A 23,246-nucleotide genomic window follows, 5' to 3' on the forward strand; every position below is an offset into this window, starting at 1 on the left:
TCACTCTGGCAGCCCCCAAATGGCAGTAGCAAGAGAACCAGTCCATTTCACTGGAGAAGATGTCTGCCTGGACAGTGGCCATTTACAGGATACATTCTTATTACTCAAGCCAATAAGCCCCATCCCTATCCCTGCCCTTCCACTGGCTACACTCCCATAATAACCTTGGGAAGTGAAGAGATCAGGAATCTGCCCTAATTTTTACATATGAAATCTGACAGACCATTAAAATTATTTGCTCAAAATCTTGCCAGGAAAATGGCCATTCTAGTCCCCATTAACAATTCCATTCCCCCCCAGTCCCCCCCCAACCTCTGTCCTCCCGTTATCCCTCCACTCCAGCCTCTCTCAGCACCCATACCCCTCCCCTTTATTCACTTAACATTCACAGTACTCTTTGAGACAGTTTAATCTCACTTTATCCTCTTAACAAGCTTGTGAGGTAGGCAGAGCAGGCATCATTAACCCAAATGGGAAGTTGTGGCTCAGAAGTTAATAGACTTTGTCAAGGTCTAAAAGCTAGTATGGACTTCTGGTTTCAGCTCTGACAGGTAAAAGCTAATATGGAGCAGAGCAACTGAGAATTGACGTTGAAGGTTATTCTGCCGATCTGCACGTTGTCCTGAGCCTCCTAATTCCTCATGTGGTCTTCAAGGGCTGTGCCCAATGGGCAAGACTCAATACAGAGGCAGCCAGGACAATGCCTTTCTCTGTTCTAGAGCTGCCAATTCAGGTATGAAGAGGAAAGCAGGAATCCAGTTCAGTAACTGACCACTATAGAAGAAAGGTCAACTTCATCCTTCCACAATTATCTCGCTCTGAAAGCTTTGGATATATGATTCCAGTAGGGATGGTTGAATCCAGCCAGTTCACAATACTGATAGTCCCACAAAGAAGTACATATTGTTATGCATAAACACATCTGCACCATGCTGGGTCCAGATATCACTGTGCCAAATATGCTCCTTGAACATCTGATAAATAAGTTAGTTCACATTGTCTAAGCAGAGGGATTTCTGGCAGGGATAAGGAACCCTGGAGGTGCTGCACCTTGGAGCCTCTCAAGGAACCAGGGTTCCTCTGCCAGGCTGCTCAGAAGATACAGACTCAGCCCTCGCCTTGGAGAAGGGCAAGTCAACAGCTCTCCCTGGCAATGCAGAGTGAGGAAGACTTCACAGCAAATCCCCTCCACCCAGAGTCACCATGCACAAGGAGGTCTCATTATACAGAAAGGTTTTTTCCTCGTCGCTTCTTAACCATTAATGATGGCATAAAGGTCTTCCGGTGGGGGTGATACTGAGGCCTTTCAGAGAGGTCCCTGGTCTCAATCCTATGGAAAAGAAAAGGAGACAAGCTAGGAGAAAACAATGGTCCCAGTGTCAATATATCACTATTTAGCTATTGTAGGGAACCCAGAGATGTTAAATTGGTGCTTTCTTCCCCCTGGAGAATTAGTCAGATAAATCCCCAAGTATGAAGGACCTCACCCAAAGTGAGTCCTTTGATGGAGCCTCCATCTTGCTCTCCCCCTAGTTAGGCCACCTCCCTCGCCTAAACTTCCGTTTTAAGGAGTGAAGGCTTGCTGGGCTGGGTGAGGATATTTTCCATAATCTGCTCCTGGTTCTATCACTGACTCACCCTGAAACTTTGGAAAAATGACTGCCCTCAACCCCACTCAGTCTTCAATCTCCTCATCTATAAATGGGGCATTTTAACTATCTTTTATTTATTCCAGAAACTCCTTTGACACCATGTCTCTCAAATTTCATAGGAACAAAAATTACAACTAGAAAGACAATCTCAACATCCTGGTTCATCAGTATCCTCCGCCTCCCCTAAACCAGATTGGGCACAGGACTCACCTAGGGTCAGAACCATCAGGAGGGGCAGGGGGCTCAGGATGTTGGGAGCTCCTCCAGCGGATCCGATTGAGGAGAACCTTGACCTTGTCCCAGTGGGAGAGATCCTGCTGAGGGGAAAGGGGTAACCACAGAGCTCCTCCCCACATATATATCCCAACTTTTCCTTGGAGCAGGACAAGTCACCTGTTCCATAGGAATCCTGTTATTTTCCCAAAGTTTCTGGCCTTTTGGGTGCCTACCCATTCCCACCAGTTCACCCACTCCATCCCACCACCTGCCCTACTTATATCCATCACTACCTTGTGTTCCTGGGAGAGTAGAAAACTGTGAGTTGGTTCCACTGGGGCCTCTGTCAGCCTGGGAGGGTTGATGCTGAGCACTCCCACCTTTTGGGATAAAGCTGCGTCTGCCCCTTCAGAAATATAATCAGGTTACCCAGGGCCAGAAACAGGAAGCCACTCCAACAATCTAAGGTTCAGGGGGTCTGCTGGTGGGATCATGAGCAGGGACACAAAGCAGGCAGGACAAGAGAGAAACACAATTCCCCTTCACCTGTCTCCTTTGTCCGGCTTAGCAGCTCCCCTGTCCCCTGTACCCCATTAACTGGGGTAGGTGAAGGTGAAGGTAAAGGGACCAGGGCTGACTCCTCCTCTTCAAGACTCTGGGATGGGAGAGATGGGCAGTCAGGGCCTAATCAGAAGGCGAAGCTGTTTTCAGAGCAGTCATGGTTCCAGGGGGTCCTATCCCTACTCAGTCTCCCAGACTCAAGGCCTGGCCACCCTGCCCACAGCTCACTCACCCCGAGGGGTCTCTGGGTCTGCAGCTGCAGGTAGAGTTGCTGGAGCCTCGCCATCTGCTCTAGCACGAGGCACAGGTGTTCTAGGTATCGAAGACCCTGCCCCGGGAGGCAGGCCCAAGATCCAGGATCTACACCCTGCACCTGTGGGACACAGCAAGGTAGGGGAGACTCTCAGACTTAATGAGCCTCCCACTCTGGGCAGTCAGGCTGGGCTCAGCCAGCAAATGGACAAAGAGGAACCAACACCCAAACTGGCTTCTCCCATGGTACCCAAACCTGCCCACCTCCTCTGCAGGGGTGGCTACACACAGCTGGGGGTGGGGTGAGACAAGAAGCAATGACACAACCATCAATTAGGGGCGTTTAGAATGCCCCACCCTGGGATAACTCCAGGGAAAACCAGAGGTGGGTGGGGGCCCCTGCAAGTTCCACTTGACAGGGTTGTCTCCACCCCACTGTTCACCCAGCCCAAGGTCGATACTCACCACCTCTGCTTCCAGGCCTGCCTCTAGCTTAGTTTCGGCCTCAGTGGTCTCTTGCTCTCCTGCTCCAAAAAGGGACACTCCACACTGCGGCTTGCTCAAGGAACCATGGTCTCCAGACACACTGGGGAGCTGGCGGGACCGCTCCAGCACCTGCTCCAGCTTGTGGTTGGCCAGCAGCCGGCCCAGCTGGGCAGGGGGCTCTGTGGCATCAAGGGCCAGGTGCTCAGGGCTCCCCATTGGCTCAAGGTTCAGAGAGTCCTGTGAAAGTTCTGATAAGGTAGCCAGGGGGCTGTCCCCAACCACCATCTCTACACCTGAGTCCCGGGAGGCCAGTTTCAGAAGTGGCACTTGCCTTCTGAGATTTCTCAGTTCAACCTCTTCCTTCCGGGTATCTGATGGGCAACCATGAGCTGCATCCGGGATCCGTCTGTAGGTACTGGTGACTCCAGGCACTACACAGCTGCATGCCAGGTCCTTCCCAGCCCCATCTGCAGAAGACTCAGTATCAGGTCTGGCAGGCTGCCCTCAACACCCCCAGCATTCCTAGCAACCCACAGCATTCTCCTGGGGCGGAGTGTCCTGGACCAGTGGTGAAGGGAAGACAAGGGAAGTCACAGCCTAACCATTTTGAGACACATGAGGCACTCTGCCTGGGAGATGTTGGGATGGGGTTCCCTCTACAATAATTATCAGCAACCAGGAACCCATACTTTGGGCCATGTGGTAGGCAAAGCCCTTTCAGATCATGCCGGGTCAGCTCCTAAGATGGCCTATCTCTTGTCTCCCCCGGCCCCAAAGGGGGTACCTAATACCTCCAAGTCCCTAAGGTAGGAGCCACAGGAGGGAACAGTCAGTGGCCCGCCTCAGGGAAGGCAAAGGGCACAAAGAGTGAAGTCTAGAGTTCACGTTGCTCTCTGAAGCCCCTGCTGCATCAGGCACAAGATGCAAGATGAAATCTCTTGAGGAGCTCTTGTGGAAAAGCAATAAATATAACAGCAGCTCTAACCATTTGGGACTTTTGTTCTTTTAGGCGAGAAATAGTTACCTTTTTGTGAAACGCTTAAAAGAAAAGAGAAAGAAAGAAAACTAGCATCCATTTATTGTCACCTCTGGCCAGGCCCTCTAGGATCTGGGCGCCCTGTAGGAAGGGGGCAGAACCTGTGGTTGCCTAGACGGAGCTGGACGTCAACCCCGGCCCCTCTGGGCCAGGAGTCCACCTCTGCACTGCTCCTCTGGAGAGGGGTTCGCAGCCACAGAGGGTCTTTTTGGAACTGCTGGCTGGGGCAGGGGACCCAGCAGTCAGACATCCTCCGCAGAGTGGGAGAAGGCTCCAGGAGCGGAATAAAGAGGGAAATGGACCCAGAGGAAGTGGGTGGGATGGAAGTGGTGGCTGGTTGACCCAGACGCCCGAGCGTCTCCAATGCGCAAGGCGACCCTAGCCTAATCATTGCGGCTCCTCAAAAGTGAGTGGCGAGTGGGGTGCAGCCGGGTGGGCGCTGCCCTTGGGGGCCCGACCGGAGCGTGGGTGGCGGCACCAGGGCAGGAGGCCCCGCGACCCTTGGGTGGGCGACTCACCCCGGCCGAGCGGCTCCACCGCGAAGACGCGCCGCCGGCCCAGCATGGCGCGCTCCCCGCCCGACGCGGCGCCCGGGCTGCAGCCGGAGCAGCCACCCGAGCGTCCCCCGCGCGTCCCCGACCGCGATCGGTCGGCTCAGCCCGCGCGTCCCCACCCAGCTGGGCGCGGCCGCCGGACACTCCCCGCAGGGGGCGGGCCTGGGCGGGACGAGCAGGTGCGAGGGCGGCCGCGGCGCCGTGAGGAGTGCTGGCCCTTTGGAAAGCGGCTGGCCAGCACCCCGTGTCTCCACTGCGCGCCCCCAATCCTGGCGGAGGCCAAGGCAAGGGCCCTGAGCCGCTGTCCCTCGAGGGGCGCGGCCCCGCCCGAGGACGCTGGCTGGCTCGCAGCCAGGGGTCGCCGCCCCCGGTCCACACGCGGGCTCTGTCTTCCGGCCCCAGACTGGGGTGCGGGGGGAGCACTGGACAGGAGCCGGAAAGGAAATGGAGCCCCACGTGCTGGCAGACGGAAGAGCGCTGACCGGGGCCCGGCGTCCTGGCACTCCCAGCTGTGCGACTTGGGGACAGGTCTCTCAGCCTGTCAGAGTTCTGGCGCCAAGAAGGGGAAATGGTTCCGGCGCCCCGGGAAACCCTTCACAGCAGCTGCAGAGCGCTGTGTCCTGGGCTCCATCTGAACCCCCTACCCGGCCCTGTACCTCTTTCTCATCTGAGTGCCCGGGAGCTGGGGAAGGATGCATCTTCAGGGTGTGGGGAAGAGCAGCCTGCAAGCAGACCTGAAGACCGCTTCCCTGTCCCCACCCCACTCCTATCGGGCCCGTGGAATTCCACTCCCAACCCCCAACCTAAAAGGAGCTGCTGAGGGTGGGACAGCCTGATGACCAGCTGAAGGCAGGTGGCTTCTAAGGAAACATCCCCACCTGGGGGAGGGTGTAGGGTTGGGGGTGGGGGTAAACGTCAGGAGGACTCAAATCCCCTGGAGGCAGATAAGGGAGCTGGCGGACGTGCAAACTTGCACCTGGGCCTCTGGGGGAGGGGCTGGAGCCCAAGCCACTGTAAAAAGTGGCTGGTAACAAGGAGGGAGAGGACCCTCTACTCGTTGCTCTTTCCAGGAACCCATCCTGAACATCCTCTGCTGGAGCCTTCATCAGAGAGGCACAAACGATCAGATTTTCTGATTTTATAAGGAAACTGAGGTCCACAAGCAATCCCCCAGCATGCAAAATGACAGCTAGTTCCCTGAATCGCCATTACTTGTCATTTCTCAATACCTTGATGTTCAGGCCAGGCCCTCCCCTGCTAGCCATGGGTCTGCTGGACTGCCCCCTCCTGGCCCAATCCTTCTGGATATCCCAACCCCATCCCTCTTCTCCAAATACTAGGGAAACAGGATGCTGAACCTGGCAGAACTGCCTTCTGCAAATCCAAGAAGGCGCAGGCATCAAATTCCCCAGCTGTGCCACACCCCACACAGGCCAGGTGGCTTCCTTCCTCCAACGTGAGAGTGGGGAGGTAAAGGGAGGGTGCCTTTGCCAGATCTTGCTCTGAATTTGGAGAATGTGGGGCCAGATTCCAAGCAGTCTCCGTGGTGACTCTGGGGCAGGAATGCATCTGGAAACAGGAAGCCCAGCCAGCAGGAATGCAGTGTCTCAGCACAAGGCTTTGTGTGTGGCTCATAGAACCCCCACTCACCCGACTACACTCCCCTCCAGGCTATGGCCCCACCCCCTGTGCAGATACTAGGCTATTTTGGAAAAGCCACAGCCCTCATGGGGACCCAACCTGACATGGGGAACCCGCATACTTCCTTCCCTTTGTTTTCTGCTGTGGCAGCTCCAATCCCAAAACACTTTGACCCTGTATGACCTGCCTCCTCCACCAGAATCATATACCTAGAAGAGATGCTACCCATATCATGAGTTGAACAGCTACCCTAAGTTCCTAGGACACAATGTGGCCTCAGCAGTCATCCATCAGGCTGGCCCGCCATGCCCTCATCCCTCCACCTCTCTTCTGTGGGGAAGCCCCAGCTTCAGGAAGTGAGTTTCCTGCAAGCTCAGTGCTCAGCTGGGCCCTGGGGGGTGGGGTGGGGGTAGGGCAAAGCCAAGAGGGGGAGGCAGCTAGCTCCTGCCAGCCTGGAGAGGCAAAGGGGCCTGACCTCCCACTGTAGCCTGCAGTGGCTGGAGCAGCGGCTGGAAGGTGCCGCTGGTGACAGAGGATCAACCCTTCCCCAACCCCACCCCCAGCAAGCCAGAAGCCCCAGAAGCAGGCTCCCATTCCATTCTCAGCCCCTCCCCTTACCATGTAGAGTCCTGGGTGCTCAGTTTCTTCACATGTAGAACAAGAATGACAGGGATGCCCTACCTCTGTGCCGTGAGAGTGCAGTTAGAGCCTTAAAAATGTCCCTGGCACGTCTTTAGCCACTAATTATCTGGCTGTATAACTTTGTGAACACCACTTTCCCAGGCCGGTCTGAAGGGGGTTGTATTAGATACCATCTTCAGCTACTTCTAAGTCAAATGTGTCCTTTCTGAATGTATTGTCCCAAATGCAGAGAGAAGTACAAAGTACTGTAGCACAAGTGGTCAGCCTGGGTCAGAGGGAGTGGGTACTCAGCCAGCTGGCTTGGGGTGGGGACAAGGGCAAGGGTAAAAATCAGAGACTGCCCCCAACTTTGTCTGCTGACAAACTGGTTTGACTAATAACTGCATCTTCCAGAGGAGTCTGCTTCCAGGCTGTGCCTGTGGCTGCAGAGGACTCTGGTATCAAAACCTTCAGATCCAGCTGGGCGTGGTGGTACATGCCTGTAATCCCAGCAGTGCAGGAGGCTGAGGCAGGAGGATTTCAAGTTCAAAGCCAGCCTCAGCAAAAGCAAGGCACTAAGCAACTCAGTGAGACCCTGTCTCTAAGTAAAATACAAAATAGGGCTGGGGATGTGGCTCAGTGGCCTGGTGCCCCTGGATTCAATCCCTGGTACCCCAAAACAAACAAAAGAAACCTTCAGATCCCCTGGGAGGAGAGCCAGATGCCAACAAGAACAAGGGCCAGAGGTGGGTTTTAGCTTGGACCCACTCTGCTTCCCAGTGGCAATCAACAGCCCACCTGTATCCCCTGGATACACCCTTTTCAGGTGTCCCCTCTCCACACTTGTCATCCTCCACTCCTGTGACACCTCTAACCCACACAGTTTGTTACAGGAGGGATCCAACCATATTGAGAGTTCAACCCACACTTTCTGCTTAACACTTCCGTTAGCCTTGAGGTGAAGTTCAAACCGAGTTTGCTCAGGAGGCCCAGAGGCCACTGTTGTAAACTGAGCATTCAACTCACAGTCACCCTCTCCTCCACCTGCCCAATACCCAAGCGCTGGTCACACCCACAGCTGCCTCTTTGAAGTTAGCAAGAGAGCCCTTAGCACTCACTACCACGTGTTTCTTCATGGCAGCTCGATTGCTGCCTCTTGGCCATCATCTCCAGGAAAACAAGAAATGTGTCTTGTTCATACTCTCACTGTGCTAAGAGCCCAAGTCAGCATTTGCCAGCAAGCACAATTCCCCTTTCGTGAGCATTCTCCCTTACCATGGGCTGCACTGGACACTAGGTGGCATCAAAGAGGCCGCCCCATTTCCCATCAGACAAGACTCCTGGGCGGGGCAGCCAGTCTTTATCTTTTCTATAAAAACAAAGGCCTGTCTGTGGCAGCCATCCAGGCAAAAGGTGAGACGATTATATCAACGTGTAAATTACATGCACAGGTGCCCAAAGAGGCAACACCGTCTCCACCAAGATCCCTTCCCCAAAGAGCCAGATAGCACAAGGCTGCCATCAGAGCCCACACACTCTGAAGCCACCTTTGATCTGCTCTGTGAAAATAAATCTGAGGCTGCTGCCCATCTCTGGCTGAGTGGGGGCAGGCTGGCTCTGGAGCACCCAGCAACCCCCATAAAACTTTCTGAAATGTCCTCCAGGATCGGGACTATAGATGGTTGGTGAATCTTGCAGGAGACTTCTGCTCCCCAAGCCCTCTCAAATGCACCCCCATCCAGGGAAAGCACATCTAGCACTATCTGTGACAATTGCTTTTTTCCCCCAAAATTAATGAAGCCAGCTAGGTGTGTGGTACACACCTCTAATCCTAGTGGCTCAGAAGGCCGAGGCAGGAGGATCACAGGTTTGAAGGCCAGCTTCAGTGACTTAGCAAGGTCCTAAGAAACTTAGTAAGACCCTGTCTCTAAATATACAAAAAATGGTTGGGTCCAGGGGTGATGGCACACACCTGTAACCCCAGCAACTTGGGAGGCTGAGGCAGGAGGATCGCAAGTCAAAGCCAGCCTCAGCAATGGCAAGGCTGGAGATGTGGCTCAGTGGTTAAGTGTCCTTGAGTACAATCCCTGGTACAAAAAAAAAAAAAATGAAGCCAGCCATCTGCTGGAAAGAAGTGGCAGCTTGTCCACAGGCAGTTAGTGGCAATCTCTTAGGTGAGGCTCGGATCTTCTCTCCCAGGCAAGGCTAATCTACAGCACCAGTTCAAGGTTATTGATGGTGATTTTGTTCTGAATGGGGCAGGCAGCCTCAGGCATGTGCAGGTGGTGCTTTAGAAGACATGTCCCTCTACATCCCCCATCTTCTGCCCACCCAGCTCAGATGGATTGGCGGCTCCACACCAAATAGAGTAAGGACCACAGAGAGACCTAGCCTAGCCCAGCTCCAGCTGAGCACGAAGTTGCCTCACCAAGAAATCTTCCTCCACCTCTCTGGTCCTCTGTTCCTGTCCCTTAGCATCCCTGCCCGTCTCCAGGCCCCCAGTAAGAAACTCATTCCCTCCCTAGTATAAGGGATCATCCCCGGAAAACAAGCATCTCTACAAAAGGGTTAAGGAAGTGCCCACCCCACCTACAGAGGCAACCCTCTTTCCCCTCCATCACCCCACCTCATCCTGCACCCTGGCAGTGGGGTGGGCAGAGGGGGAATGGGAACACAGAGGTAAATACACAGTCTACCCAGTAGCAAGGAGCAGCTCCTACCCAAGGGCAGGGGAAAAAAAAAAGGGGGGGCATCTGCGTTTGTCCGTGTTTATATATTTATAGAGCTCATATGTCAAAACTCTGCACAGTGAATACCGTCAGCCTCTGACCCACCCCTGTCCTAGACACTGTGCCCCACCCTGTGCACAAATGCATCAAACGCAGTGGCCGCTTCAGCCGGTGGCACAGGACCCGTCCTGCAGGGGGAAGGCCAGGGAGGGTGGGGCTGCCCTTAGTGCCCATAGTCCGAATCGAGTCCCAGCCCTTGACCTCACCCAGCGAGGACAAAGGGGGCTTGGGCCCCCCAAATTAGTTCATTTAAAAGCCACCACCCACCATCACCTCATCCCTGCCAACTTGCTCTGGGCACAGCCATGTCCAGAAATGTAATAAGTGGAGCTGGGCTAAGCACCGCAGGGTTCAGGCCCGAGAGCTCAGGGTGGTGGGCGCCGCGTAGCGCTGGCGGGCATGCTTCTCACAGTACAGCTCGTCGCCCACCCAGAAGTGGCCTCGCATCTTCAAGTTCAGCCCACAGTCTGCGCAGGTGTAGCAGCTGGGGTGGCGATAGCGCCCCTCCTGGATGCGCACTGCCTGGTTCCTGCAGGGTAAGGAGAACCGTCAGGACAGGGACAGGATGGATGGAGACAGGGTCAGGCATAAGGTCACGTATCCCAAGGAGCCAGAGTCGAGACCTGGGGCAAGTCAGAAGCTTAGATTTTTTTTATTTTTATTTTTTGGACTTGCGATTGAACCCAGGGGCCCTTCGTTACCACTAAGCTCTATTCCCAGCCCTTTTAATTTTTTTATTTTGAGACAGGGTCTCATCAAGTTGCTGAAGTTGGCCACCAACTTGCAAACCTCCTTCCTCAGTCTTCCTAGTAGCTGGGATTACAGGCATGTACCACTGTGCCTAGCAGAAATTTGGAAATTATGGAAGAGAAACCCAAAGCGGTAGCATTTCTCATTCCTCCAGGGAGAAAGGAGGAAATGGGGAGGAGGAAAAGAGGAGGAGAAAGGGAGGTGCTCAGGAAGAAGCCAGCGCGGTGGTTCATTGTGAGAAGACTGCAGACAGTCTGACTCGAAGCCACGGAGACCACAGCCAGGGCTTCTCTTCAGAGTCCTTGACTGTTGCCCAGCCCTGCCTGAGGGCACCCCTGCCTGGCCCCCCAGGCTGCACCCCACCTCCATGGCCCTCCCACACTCACGCAATGCTGGTGCTGCACTTCTCACAGGTGTGGAGCTTGGGTGGGGTGGCCAGAGCCCGGGAGGGGGACAGGGATGTCTGAGGGCTCAGGGAGCTGGGCAGGAAGGCAGGCGTCCCACCTGGGAGTGGGGAGGGACAGAAATTTGAGAGTTCACCACCCACAGCAGCAGCTGTGTTTAGTGAAACTGCTGTGATTTGCTCCGGGCTGGGCTGTAGCTCAGTGGCAGAGCACTTGCCCAGCGTGTGTGAGACCCCGAGTTCCATCTCCAACACCACAACATTAAAAAAAGAAAAAAACTGCTCCAACTCTCACGCAGCCTCCAGGTATCTGTAAACACTCCTAGGAGCTACACATCAGAGCTGGAACCAGCCACCAGGGACTGGTCATTCTGCACCTCCAAATCCTCTCCTGCCTGTTCCATCATCTCTCTCTCTTCCTCTCTCCCCTTGGATGAGGCAGTCTCTGTCTCTGCTATTCCAAAGTGCATTCCTCCTGACCGCCTGAAACACTGATCCTACAGCATCTACTTCCTTGAGAGCTGGCCAGGCCTGTTTGCCCCAGTACAAAGAGCTGCTCAGGAGCAGAGGGTCACATCCTACTCATCAGTGTTCATCAAATGAATAACAAAAGGCTGGATGGAGCCCACACGGTCCTGTTTGCTCCTGGTGGCACCTCACCAAGCAAGGGGACCCCCCTGACTCTCCTGGTTAGAGTGCTCCTCAGCCTGGCTCCAGAGGCCCTCATCACAGGGACCTTCCTCCGGGCTGCCAGGCCAGGCTATTCTCTAGGGCCACGCCCATCAGCCCTCTGGCTGTAGGCCTCCACATTCCAGTGTTCCCAGGCCACCTTCTTAAGGCTGTTGATTGAAATCTCGGTCTCCTTTCAGGGCCAAGTTGAATCCCTCTTCCTCCAAGAAGCCCTCATAGAGACCCAGGCCCCAGTGCCCACTGCCCACTCCCTTGGCACTTTCCTGGTCCCAGCCAGCACAGCCTGCCACCTTCTGTGTGCATACTTGGTAACTCTGAGATGACTGTGAGCTCATTAAGGACAGGGACTGTGGCTTGGCATGTGCTCCCCTGCCCCCAGTCCTGTGATGAGCACTTAATAGACATTTAAGAAACACCACTTCCTTCGCCTGTGAAGTCGGATCCCCAGAGGCCCAGGGCATCACCTTCCCACAGAGACCTGCGGCCTCACCTCTCTCCTCAGCCTCCAGAGCTTCCTGCAGGAGCCTAAAGGAGCTGGACTGCCTCGGGGCCACCCGCGATTCACGGTTTTCCTGCAGCATCTTGAACACTTCTGAGTCCTCTTCCAGGAGGCAGCTCCCTGCCTCCGAGTCCACACTGCAGGGTGGGGCAGCCAGGATGAGGGTCCCAGGCCGGGGTGTTCAGACCACCCTCCGGTCAGAAGAGCATGGGGGAGGGTGTTCTGGGAACTGGAGGAGAGCCCACCAGGCTTTGGGGGGCGGGGACCCCATCCCAGTTTCCCACCTGTCCTTCTCAGGTCCTCCAGGTACCCATCCCACCCTGCAAGGTCTGCTGGTACCTGAACCTGGGGCTTGAGGACCGGGGGTCCGGAGAAGGCGGCAGCACCCGCACAGCCGAGTCGCCAGCACGGCCGAGACCAGCCTGTGGGAGGAGAGCAGCGGGAGGAGTCAGCGCCGGGCCCTGGCCGACGCGCCCACGGGCGCTGCCAGATGCTGCTACCCAGACCAACACCAGGGGGCGCCCGGTCCCCACAGAGCAGCAGGACCCTTGCAAGCAACAGGCACCCTGCCCCACCCTCAGGGCCAGGGCACCAGGGCTGCTGGGTTCCAGCACCCAAGGGAGGCCAATGCCCAGCTACTGAGGCATGTGGCTTCTGCTAGGGGACTGAGCAAGAGGCAGAGATAGATGCCAAGCGACCAAATCCTGACATCCCTCTAGGCAGCACACCCCTCTCTGTTAGGTCAAGCTACCTGTTAGGGCTCTGATCCCACAGAAAAGCAGAGGAAGCCAGCTGCGGTTCTGCAGTGAGGCCATGGAAACAAAGGGGTGGAGCCAAGGAGACAGGACGGGGCTGGGCAGGCCTCCTGCCACACACGCTGCGCTGCCCTGCTGCTCCTTCTCAGGAGAGGGCCAGGCTCTGGGCTGCCTGGGCCTCGCCCATCTGCCCTGGGAGGTCTGATCCTGCCCCACAGAACTTCAGGAGCCAAGCCCATTCGGAGTCCACACCCTGGCCCCAGGGATACCCATCCATCCAGTCTCCAGAATTTCCTCACCTTCAACCTCCTTGTCAACCCTTGAGGCTGGTTTCTGGCCAGCACTTCAGTATCCTCTCCCATTCTATCCCCTTCCTTGCCAACCCCATCCAGAGGCCACTAAGTGGAAGACAGGGTACCAGCTAATGAAGAGGAGGTAACCAAGCAGGCCAGGGAGACCTGGTCCCAGGGCAGAGATCCTGACAAGCCAGGTTCCCGCACTTGCACTTTACTACTCAAGGTCAAGGACGAATTATGAAGTCAAAATTTAAAACGGCACGAATCTTTCCTTAAGCCAGAAGAACTTCAGAATCTTCAGAAAGACAGCCCAAGACCTTCAGCCACTGATCTTCTTTCAGCAGTTCCTATTCCTGCTCCTGGGTCTTTCTGTTTGCCTTTTTGAACTAGGAATTGAACCCAGGGGCACTTTACAACTGAGTTACACATTCTCAGCCCTTTTTATTTTATTTTAAGACAGGATTTTGCTTAGTTGCTGAGGGTCTCCCTAAGTTGCTGAGGCTGGATTCAAACTTGCAATCCTCCTGCTTCAGCCTCCATAGTAACTGGAATTACAGCATTTACCACCATGGCCAGCTGCTTCTAGGGTTCTTACCCACAATGCTCTATAGGTAAAGGGACTGAGGGTCAGGAGGGAACAGTAACTGGTTCAACCCACCTGGGTGTCAGAAGCAGAACTGGGACTTCACACTCAAGTGCCTAGATACAGCCCGGCTCTGGGTGGTTGATTGAAGAACTGGGCCTGGGGTCCTTAAGGACAGTGTCTCAGGCTGTGGTTTAACTGGGTGGTAGAGCGCTTGCCTATTCTCAAAGGACTGAGTATTCTAAAGCCTTGCGTTCCCTCACCAGCACCACAAACAATAACAATAACATCACCTCTCCAGACAGAACAGCACGTGCCCTCCACTGGGCACCAGCCTGCAGCAGATAAAGGGCTAACATCCAGCCTAGGTCCCCTCGGGAGCCAAGCTTTCATTCCCAGACAGAGGGAGGGAGGGAGCCTTGGCATTGGCTCCCCAAGGCGTGTGCTTGCCCACAGGGGTCAATTTGCAGTTTCCAGAAGGGCTACGGTGTCCTACACCCTAGATTCTCCACATCTCCAGCCAGTCAGGAGCCACGGCCAGGTCAAGGTACCTCCACACGCTCCATCTCCCAGCCCTTTCTGGGGGGCCAATACTCTCATTTGGAGGGGGCCTGCCTTGCCTCCTCCCCTCCCTTCCCAGAATGACCCTTTATCTCCAAGACCAGGAAGGCTTCTCCCTCCTCACCTGCCTAAGAGCAGCCAATGCCCCTCTAGTTCTGGGAACTTGAGTGGCAGGTATGGGGTAGGGGAGGGGTGCCAGGAGAAACTCTGTGGTTCAACAAATTTTGGAAATTAATCAGATCACATGTGCTTCTTTCTCATAAACTTTGAGCCTCGAAGACACTGAAGTGCAATGACACTCAAGAGGAAGCTGTGGGACCCTGTGACTCCTTGCCCAGAGGCAAAGTCTGTGGGTTATAGGAATTTCTGGTTTTCTACAACAAACCATCCTCAGAGCCCAGAGGGTGCCTGACATGAAGCAGCTGCTCCATGAATATTTGTCACAGGAGTGACAGGAGTCCTCAGGGTCAGAGAAGGGAACTCAGACCATCTAGTCTGGCTGAGGCCGAGAGAGGAAGAGGGTCTATGGCAGAATTTACAACAGAGGTGAGACTGATCGGGGGTCCCCCTGCCACCCCAGCCCTGGGCTCCCCTTTAATATGGGGACTTGTTGAAGTGCAGATCGCTGTCCCACACACACCCATGTCCCATTCGGCAGGTCTAGACTGGAACTGAGAATGTGCGTTTCTAACAAGTTCCCAGGTACTGCTAGTTTGAAACCCACTCCCCCAGGCCACCCACATCCCTTCCTTGCTCATGGCTGGGGACATGAAGGAAGGAGACCAGGAAGGCCTGTCCATGAGTACCAGAGTCCTACAGAGATGACAGTCCCCAGGAGAATCAGACAGAAAGCAGTCAGGAGGGACATGCCCTCCAACGCTAAGCCAAGGTCATTCCCAGCTTGTCTGGGACAAAAACTCAGATTCCCCCACCCCCAAATATACCAGGTCTCTCCTGGGCCCCATGTCCCCCCCTCTCCCAGAGTGCCTATTGCCCATCATCCTATAAAGCCCATCCTGTGTTCCCTCCAGTGACCAGAAAAATTCCTAATGAAGCTTTTTCTGCCCACCCCCCACATTTGTCTCTCCCCTTCCAGAACACCTCCTTCTTTTGTAATTAATACCACACTGTCTAGTGCTTAATTGTTCCCAAACTGCTCTGCATATTTGTCTTATCTAGACAACTGCGTCTTAAATTCTTTAAAGACTGGGATTTCTTGGAGCACCTCTCTACTCCCATAGTAGCCTCAGGCTGACAATGAGGCAGGCACAGGGCTGGTTACCAAGGAACCCCCACTGGGCAGCCCCAGAGGACCCTTCCCATTCCTTCTCCAAAGCTCCCAGTTCCTAGAGCCCTCCCCAGGCCCAGCCCCAGCCCCACCCCCAGGCTCTGCTTTCTGGAAGGAAGAATCAAGCCGGAGGTAAGATTTCAGCAGCTGGGCCTCATCCCCTTCACCCTAAAGGCTGGACATGCCCCCACCCATGCTGCCCCCAGCAGCTGTGGCCCAAGACTCTTGCTGCCTCACGCCCGCCCTCACCCCTGTCCTTGGGGAGGAGAAATGCCACCAGCGGACATGGGACCTGGGTGGAGGAGGAATCCAGCAAAGAAGGGAGGCAGACAGAGAGCGAGCCAAGGGCAGCCTGGGGCAGAACCACAGTCCCGAGGGGGTCATCAGCGCTGACCTGACCAAGAGCAGAGCGGGAAGGAGGAGGGGGATGGGAGCTGGGGGCTTGGGGGGGGGAGGAATGTGTTTGAGAGATGCAGCCAGAGCCAAAGGGATTTATCCCAACAGCAGCAGCAAAACTATGTCAGCCCCAGCCCAAGAGAAACACACCGAGGAGGGGAAGCCAGAGGAAGGGGGGGAGGGTGGCCCAGCAGGGAGCAGGGAGGAGGGGTGCCAGCAGGACTGGGGTGGACGGGAGGCAGGTCTCAGGCACTCCATGTGGCCCACCAGAAGCAACAGCCTCTGTCACTAGGAGATGGCCCCACAGGCTGCCCAGGTGGCACCAGCTGCCTGCAGCCCCGGGGCACCTAGGCTGCCAGGGGGAAAAGGAAGGCGCTCCTCCTCCCCCTGGCCTCCTCACCTGTCGGCCTGCGGGGCGGCCCCCGTAGGAGAGTCGGTCAGCAGCAGCAAGGCCCGGTGAGTGCGTCAGACTCTGGAAACTGAAAAGGAAGAAATGGAGAGTGGGCGCAGGGGTCCGCGCAGCCTTCCCCGGGATGAGGAGGGACCTTCAGGGTCCCCAAATGTAGCTACTGAACTCTGAGGGGCCTGGCCCAGGTCCTGGGGCCCAGGAGGTCAGGGTGGCACCTACCCACCAGCTGCACTCACCTGTGGGCAGTCACTACCTCTCCAGCCGGGGCCAGCGGGCTGGCGGGAGGCGGGGTGGAGAAGGGGCTGCCTGGCCGGGGGCTGAGGGAGGCTGGGCTGGAGTAGGCAGACCTCAGGGAGGACTGGCTGTCAAGGTGTGTCCTCAGAGACCCCTGTGGAGAGAAGAGCGGCTCCCTCAGGCCTCATCCCTGGTGTGGTCAGGTGACAGGGCTCCTGGTTCCGCGGCTCTGGCTTACCTGGAAGCGAGTTGCCAGCACTTCCAAGGAACCCTCCCCGTTGGTCTGCCCAGGAGAGGCAGCCCCAGACCTGAAGGAACAAGAGGAAAAACAGTGTCACAGGAGTCCTGGCCTCCAACCCCCTACTGCTTGTGACGATGCTGTCCCCAGAATCTGGTTCTCAAGACTTGCAGAACATCCAGGACATTCGGACATCAGGCGGTCAGCTGTAGACGTAGCCAAATTCAAATCAAACAATGTCATCAACGACCACCATCGTTTTTTAAAAGGACAGAACAGCTCCAAAATATAGAAAAGATGTGATTTCAGCAAAATATTCAATAAATTCAATTCCATTAGAAACTCCTTACATGATCCCACTCCTTTTCTTTTTTCCCCACTCCACCTAGCCTTTTCACTGGTCTACATCGGTTTGCAGGTCAGTGCTGGGGAAGATGACTGAATTCACAGAAATCATCCTTTAAGTGTGTTTGTTGGTCCCGGAGATTGAACCCAGGGGCACTCTGAACCACTGAACCACTTCCCCAGCCCTTTTTGTATTTTATTTAGAGATGAGATAGGGTCTCTTGGAGTTGCTTAGGGCCTCACTGAATTGCTGACTCTGGGTTTGAACTCACCATCCTCCTGTCTCAACCTCCCAAGCAGTTGGGATTCCAGGCCTGTGCCATGGCGCCTGGCAATCCTTTAAGTTTTAACCCATGGAGAAACTAAAGCTGAGAGACGGGAAATGAACGGCTGACAGTCCCCAAGCCCATCAGTGACGGGGCCAGACGCTCACTTTCCCCCACCACTGGTGGCCTGAATGCCTCTGAGAGGTCCCTCAGGGTCCCTTCTTCAGGATTCACCCTGAAAGGGTGGACCTCCTCTCCCTCTCTGGCAGGTAGCTGAAGGGCCTGGAGAACCAGGAAACAAGCAGATCCTCTCCCCACCAACAGTGGCAGCCGGCGAGTGGGCTTCCCTGCTCCAGGGACCCTCTTCCAAGCCCCTACCAGGGTGGCCAGCTGAGACCTTAAATGGGAGGTGGCGAGAGCCCCCACTTCCCATCCCTGCCACCCCATGACTGCATGCTCCACTGCTCCCAGACTTCTAGCCATTGCTGAAGAAGTCAGTCAGCAGGAACCTCTGCCTCCTTGTGAGGAATGGGGACCCTGCTTCCTGCCCCAGAGCTTCTGAAGGCCAGTGGGAGGGGTGAAGAGGGGGTTCAGCAAAGGAAGCAGGAGACCTGGAGCTGTGGCTTGCCTGGGGTGGAGCTGGAGGCCGGAGTACGTGGTCCCCAGAGGGACCTGAGAGGGAATGATGGCGTCAGCAGCTCCCATCCCTCCTGCGTCACAAGCTGCCACCTCCTGTAGATTTTGATTCCATCCCCGGGTGCCATAAGGTACTCGCCCCCCTCCTTCCCTGGGTCCCACTCCCCAGAGTGGCACGAAGGGAGCCAGCTTCTGCAGCACCTCAGGGCAGGGCCCTTGGGTGAGGAGGGGACAGGCAGAGAGGGCCTGGCAGGAGGAGTGATGGCAGAGAGGAGGGAGGTATCTAACTCAGGTTCCAGGCCTGCCCTCTGGGCTCTCCTGACTGTGGAATCTCCCAGCATTCCTGATCCCTGACTCACTGTGCTGTCCCACCCCAGGAAGCCACTTGTTCCCCCACAACCCTGGCCTCCAGGTTCAAAATCCCATAAGCCCAGGAATCGTCCTTCCCCAACAAGAGCCCAGATTGGTGATGGGGAAGGATGCATGAGTTCCATGAGAAGAGAGGCCCAAATTCCTTTCCTCCACCTGGATCTGAATAAAAGGCACCTCCTCTTATAGGCAAGGGTCCTGGAGACCTTAGGACACACCTTCCTTAGAAGTTTCCCCTCTTCAATCCACTTCATGCCCACACCCTGCACCCTGCACCCTCTCGGGAACCTGTCAAACCCGGGCTTCCAGGTAGCTGGTGCCAGCTTACCCTGCCCAGCCTGTGGCTGCACGCCCAGCCTGGCGCCCACCTTTCCCAGCTGGCCAAAGGGACACCCTTCAGCCCACCAGCTTCCCTCTCCCTCTGCCGTGGGCCTGGAGCCTTCTCAGACATGTGCCAAAAAGACCGGGAAGGCCAGGTGGAGTGAGGCAGCTGTCTGGCAGTGGGCCTGCGGAGGGGCAGGGGAGGCCCACAGGCCTGGGGAAGTGGAGAGGCCTACCTGTCCAGCTGTAGTCTCAGGGGTGAGGCACTCTGACGGATCTTGCTCTGCGCCTCAGCATGAAGCATGCCCTCTGCACTCTCCCCATTAATGGCCAAGATGATGTCACCAGGCCGGAGGTCAGCGGCCTCTGCCTTGCCCCGTTCAGTTACCTGCCAGGGATAAGGAGCAGGTGAGTCTCCAGTACCCACACTGAGCCCGTGGAGCACTTGGGGGAGGGATGGAGCAGAAGGAGACTCCCCTCTGCTGCTCAAGAAGCACAGAAGAAGCTGGGCTGAACCTTTGACACCCACACCCCTCTCTGTGCCCTTCACTGTCTGTCCAGCTAACCAGTTAGTTAATCCCCTCCAAAAGCTCCAGTGGCAGCCTCTCCTCTCAGGCTCAGCACACCGGGGCTTCAAACCAAGGCCTCCCAGGAATGTGTGGTGGCAGACTTTCAGGACCTGAGCTGGGAAATACTTTCGGATAAAGAGCTCTGCCTGTGCAAATCACACCTTGCAGGTGGCGGCCTGCACACCGCCCTCTGTGGGAAAGCTCCCGGCCTGGGTCAAGAAGAGACTGTCAAGAGCTCAGGAGGCCTCTTGTCCTAAAACCACCCAAAATGACTGTCAGCAGGTGTAGGATTAGTAACCAAGGAGAAAAGGGCAAGCCCTCTCCTTGGCCCACTCCCTTTCACCCCCTAGAAGCTAGTTCCTAAAGTGGCCCCAAGTCCCCACGGCAACAGTGCCAGCCTTCCCCTGCGCACACTGCCAGCGGCAGGGCTCAGACTCCAGTACAAAACAAAAGAGGCATTTGTGGGGCCCCGGGTAGACAGGGCAGAGCGACTCTGGGGGTAGCTCCTTATCTCCCCAAACCAGTCCTTACCTTGGTCACCCTGATGGGCGTGTGGAAATCCCTGCCCCCGGTGATGCGGAAGCCCCAGGGTGCTGGCCCCAGCACATCCACTGTCAGTGCCATGCTTGAGGAAGAGAGGACTCGAAGGTGGGGTTCACTCCCTGCAACCTACTGGAAGCAAAAGGGAGAAGAGGGTGACAGGTCCCCAAGCAGAACGTCAGGGGCTAGGGGTGGGTAGAGGAAATGACTAAGTCCCTCCCTCACCCCAAAGTTTCACTTCCCCCCACCCTGGGAAACTGTGACTACAAGTTCCCCCTTCCTAGGTCTTCAGCCCAGGAGCTCCCAAGAGGCTGCTGTCCCCAGTCCACACAGGGCCTTGCTGGAAAATGGGTGGGCAGTGACTGGCAAGTGGTAGAAGATGTCTGCATTTCCTCCCTGTCCCCTCCTCCACCATCAGAACTTAGTCCCTCAAGTGCTTGCTTCCTGTCCCCAAAACCGACAGCACAAGGTACTTCCTCCCCACTCTGGGGGAGGGCAGGAGGGTGGCCTGGGTAGAGCCAGGCTCTGGCACAGGAGGGACAGCAAAGAATGGGGTGGCCCCACCAGACTATGTAAAAATCTGACCAGGTTGGGGGCTGGCTTGGGTCAGGTCAGGTCTTCAGAAGGGCCTCCTGGCTGCCTGCCCAGGCCCTGACAATGTGATTCAGATGGAGAAGATCCACTTTCCACCGCCCCCAGGGGCCTGCTGCCCTCTGAACAGCCCCAGCAAGGAGGCCAAGGCTCATCTGCAGAGCGGGGCACACCCACCCCGCTACTGGCCAGCAGGGAGAGAGGGCTGATGCTGCCTGCCAGCTGGGGCCACAGGCCTCCCATCCACTGCCCCCTCTGCTGGGCAAGGGAGTGTCCTTGCAGACCAGGCCCTTGTGGGATTTCCTGAGCCTCTAGGTCTGGAGCCAGGAGCCAACCCTGGCAGGAAGCTGCAATGCCAGGCTGAGCACCACCCAGCCCAGCACCCATCCTGAGGCTGCCCCTGGGGAGGTCCAGAGCCTGCAAGGGCTGCCTGACCTCTCATGAACACGGGGCCCCTGGGGAGGGGGATACTCTGGCTGGCGAGTCTGTCTGCCCCTCCCCTATCAGTTGGCTTCCCTTTTGCCCAAGCGTGGGCTCTGTACCTCCCCAAGTCCCCAGGTTCGCAGGCCCTCAGTCCCCAAGGCCTGGTGCTGGTGGCTCGCAAATGCCCTGAGATTCCCAGACCTTTGCGCCGGCCAGTGGACTCCGGCTGTCCGCGCTGTTGGTGCCGCAGGGAGGAGCCCAGCCTGTCGGCCCGGCTCTCCCAGTTCTGGAGCTTTCTTCCCTCTAAGGCCAAAGTACCCCCGCGGGCAGGGGGCTGGAGGTGGAGCACAGGCCACGGGGTGGGGGGCACGCCGAGGACTGGCCGCAGGGAAAGGGGCTGTGGGCCGAGGACGGGCCGGGCTGGGCAGGGCGAGCCGGCGCGGGCCGCGGAGGGTGCGCAGGTGGGCGCGCGCTCACCTGGCTGCCGCTCACCTGTCGGCCAGGGCAGCCAGGCCGGGGAGGGGAGGGAAGGAGGCAGGCAGGAAAGGAGGGCGAGGACCCGCCGCCGCTCCGCCGCGCTGTCCGCCCGACTCTGGGGAGAGCCCGCCCGGGGCTCCGGGACCTGCCTCCGCCCATGTGATCCCGGGGCCGCCCCTGCCGCCGCCCCTGGCCCGGGAAGCCGCCTCCTCCGCGCCGCTGAGCCCAGGCGCTGCCACCTGGCCCGCGCCCCGCTGGAGAGATGGAGGCAGACTCTCCCCAGAGACCCCTCAAGGCTGCCGTCGTCCTCCCGAGGTGCCCGCATCCTCCCGAACGCCCCTGAATGCAGCGGAGCTGTTCAAGTGACAACCCCTCTCCCCTTCGGCAGACAGCTCCCTCGGGCAGGTCGCGTGCCCCTTTTACAAAAAGGGCCCTCGAGCCCCCCAGCCTGGGCCTGGAGCGGGAGAGGGCTGGCCGGTCTGTGGCGGTCTTCCAGGCTCCTCCGCCACCCCAGCTCCCACGCTGGCGCAGATGCGGTCTCGACACCCACAAATCCCAAGCCAGGGCCACCCTTCCGCCCTCCCTTCCTGGACGGCCAAGCCAGCCGACTTGCTGGCTTGGCATGGCCCACGGTCGTCCCTTCTTTGCAGCTTCCCTGCTTGAGATACCCCATAAGCCTGCTTTGTGCAGGGTGGCCTGGAGAAGATGAAGTGAGACTCCTGACTGGGGGTCACCAGCGCCTCTGCTTTCCTGCTGACCTGGCTGGGGTGGACCATTGTGAACAACCACCCCTGGTTCTGCCTGCCCCTTCTCCTCTACCAACCATTTACAATCCCAGCTCTAGGGATCAGGACAGGACAGCCAAGAAGAAGCCTCAGGTGTCAGCTTAAGCAGGAGGAGCCATCTGGCCCATGGTTTCCCCGGAGTCATACCTGGCAATCCTCACCCTGGAGAACTCTGGGCCCTGGGAGCCTCCTCCTGCACCCCCGGCTGGTCTCCCAACTTGGCTCTCTGGGGAACGCACCTGTGGGCACAGCTGTAACCTGCCTGCCTCAGGTGTGAGTCATTCCTCTGAGTTCCTCCGTGAGGAGTGCCCTCAGCACCTCCTCACTTACCCTGTCCTCATCATCCTCCTGTACTCTGTCCAGCCACCTCTGCCCTGCCACCTCCCTGGCCCCACCTCCCACAGCCTCTGTCTGGGTGTGTAAACCACTCTCCTGTGGAGTAATCCTGGGCCTCCTGGTGGGGCACTTTGCCTGCTGCACCTGCTCTGCCTCCCCGGCTAGATTGGAAGCATCCACCACCTTTTTGTGTGTGTGTCCTGGGCATGGAAGCCGGGGCCTCCTGGATGCTAAGCACATGTTTTCCCACTGAGGGCACCTCCAGCCCCTGGAAGCCCCTTGAGGGAGGCAGAAATCCAAGCAGGGCAACCACAGCCTTGGGGGGTCACACAAATCTAGCCTCAAATGCCTCATCTACCTCTTACTCTGTGACCATGGGCACAGTTCCCGGCTCTCCCAGGCCTCAGTTTCCCCACACAGTAATGCCTAGCTTACCCTCCCATCGTGTAGATTGTTCTTCATAGGCAAAGTCCAGGGATTACAAAGAGGTGTAAAAACAGAGTGCTTGCCACAAATGAGAGGGTGGAGGAGGTGGCAGGCGGGAAGGGAGAACAAAGGAAGGGAAATTTATCTATTCAACTCAATGATTCAAAGATTCAAGCCAGGTGTGGTAGTTTTCACCTGTAATCCCAGCTATTTAGGCTGAGGAAGGAAGATGGCAAGTAAATTCAACTTAGT

At 56.8% G+C, this 23,246-nt stretch overlaps 2 protein-coding genes across 15 annotated transcripts; both read right to left on the bottom strand.

Moving 5' to 3' along the window:
• Positions 1-391: 391 nt before the first annotated feature.
• Positions 392-6,813, bottom strand: C14H8orf58 (chromosome 14 C8orf58 homolog). 7 transcript variants are annotated; one of them, XM_078030895.1, is made up of 7 exons: positions 5,414-6,813; positions 3,147-3,634; positions 2,662-2,802; positions 2,415-2,523; positions 2,162-2,274; positions 1,863-1,969; positions 392-1,354 (listed from the first exon to the last, which is right to left on the bottom strand). In XM_078030895.1, exons 2-7 carry the CDS (start codon positions 3,450-3,452, stop codon positions 1,222-1,224), a joined length of 909 nt encoding a protein of 302 aa, XP_077887021.1. In that variant the 5' UTR covers positions 3,453-3,634; positions 5,414-6,813; the 3' UTR covers positions 392-1,221. The 7 variants fall into 7 exon arrangements, with proteins under 7 accessions (XP_077887021.1, XP_077887019.1, XP_077887020.1 ...); XM_078030893.1 differs by lacking the exon at positions 5,414-6,813 and adding an exon at positions 4,722-5,386 and having other exon boundaries at positions 2,162-2,268; XM_078030894.1 differs by lacking the exon at positions 5,414-6,813 and adding an exon at positions 4,722-5,384 and having other exon boundaries at positions 1,863-1,966; positions 2,162-2,268.
• Positions 6,814-9,773: 2,960 nt separating this feature from the next.
• On the bottom strand, positions 9,774-22,133 carry Pdlim2 (PDZ and LIM domain 2). Of its 8 annotated transcripts, none has more exons than XM_078030890.1 (10): positions 22,116-22,133; positions 19,948-20,088; positions 19,084-19,235; positions 16,911-16,980; positions 16,675-16,826; positions 16,430-16,508; positions 12,490-12,572; positions 12,142-12,287; positions 10,945-11,062; positions 9,774-10,337 (listed from the first exon to the last, which is right to left on the bottom strand). In XM_078030890.1, the coding sequence occupies exons 2-10, from the start codon at positions 20,038-20,040 to the stop codon at positions 10,160-10,162; spliced, it is 1,071 nt and encodes a 356-aa protein (XP_077887016.1). In that variant the 5' UTR covers positions 20,041-20,088; positions 22,116-22,133; the 3' UTR covers positions 9,774-10,159. The 8 variants fall into 8 exon arrangements, with proteins under 8 accessions (XP_077887016.1, XP_040148973.2, XP_013215780.1 ...); XM_040293039.2 differs by lacking the exon at positions 22,116-22,133 and adding an exon at positions 21,463-22,099 and having other exon boundaries at positions 19,948-20,085; XM_013360326.4 differs by lacking the exon at positions 22,116-22,133 and adding an exon at positions 21,463-22,099.
• Between the last annotated feature and the right edge of the window lie 1,113 nt (positions 22,134-23,246).

This window comes from Ictidomys tridecemlineatus, chromosome 14 (assembly GCF_052094955.1).
Source record: "Ictidomys tridecemlineatus isolate mIctTri1 chromosome 14, mIctTri1.hap1, whole genome shotgun sequence".
NCBI lineage: Eukaryota > Metazoa > Chordata > Mammalia > Rodentia > Sciuridae > Ictidomys > Ictidomys tridecemlineatus.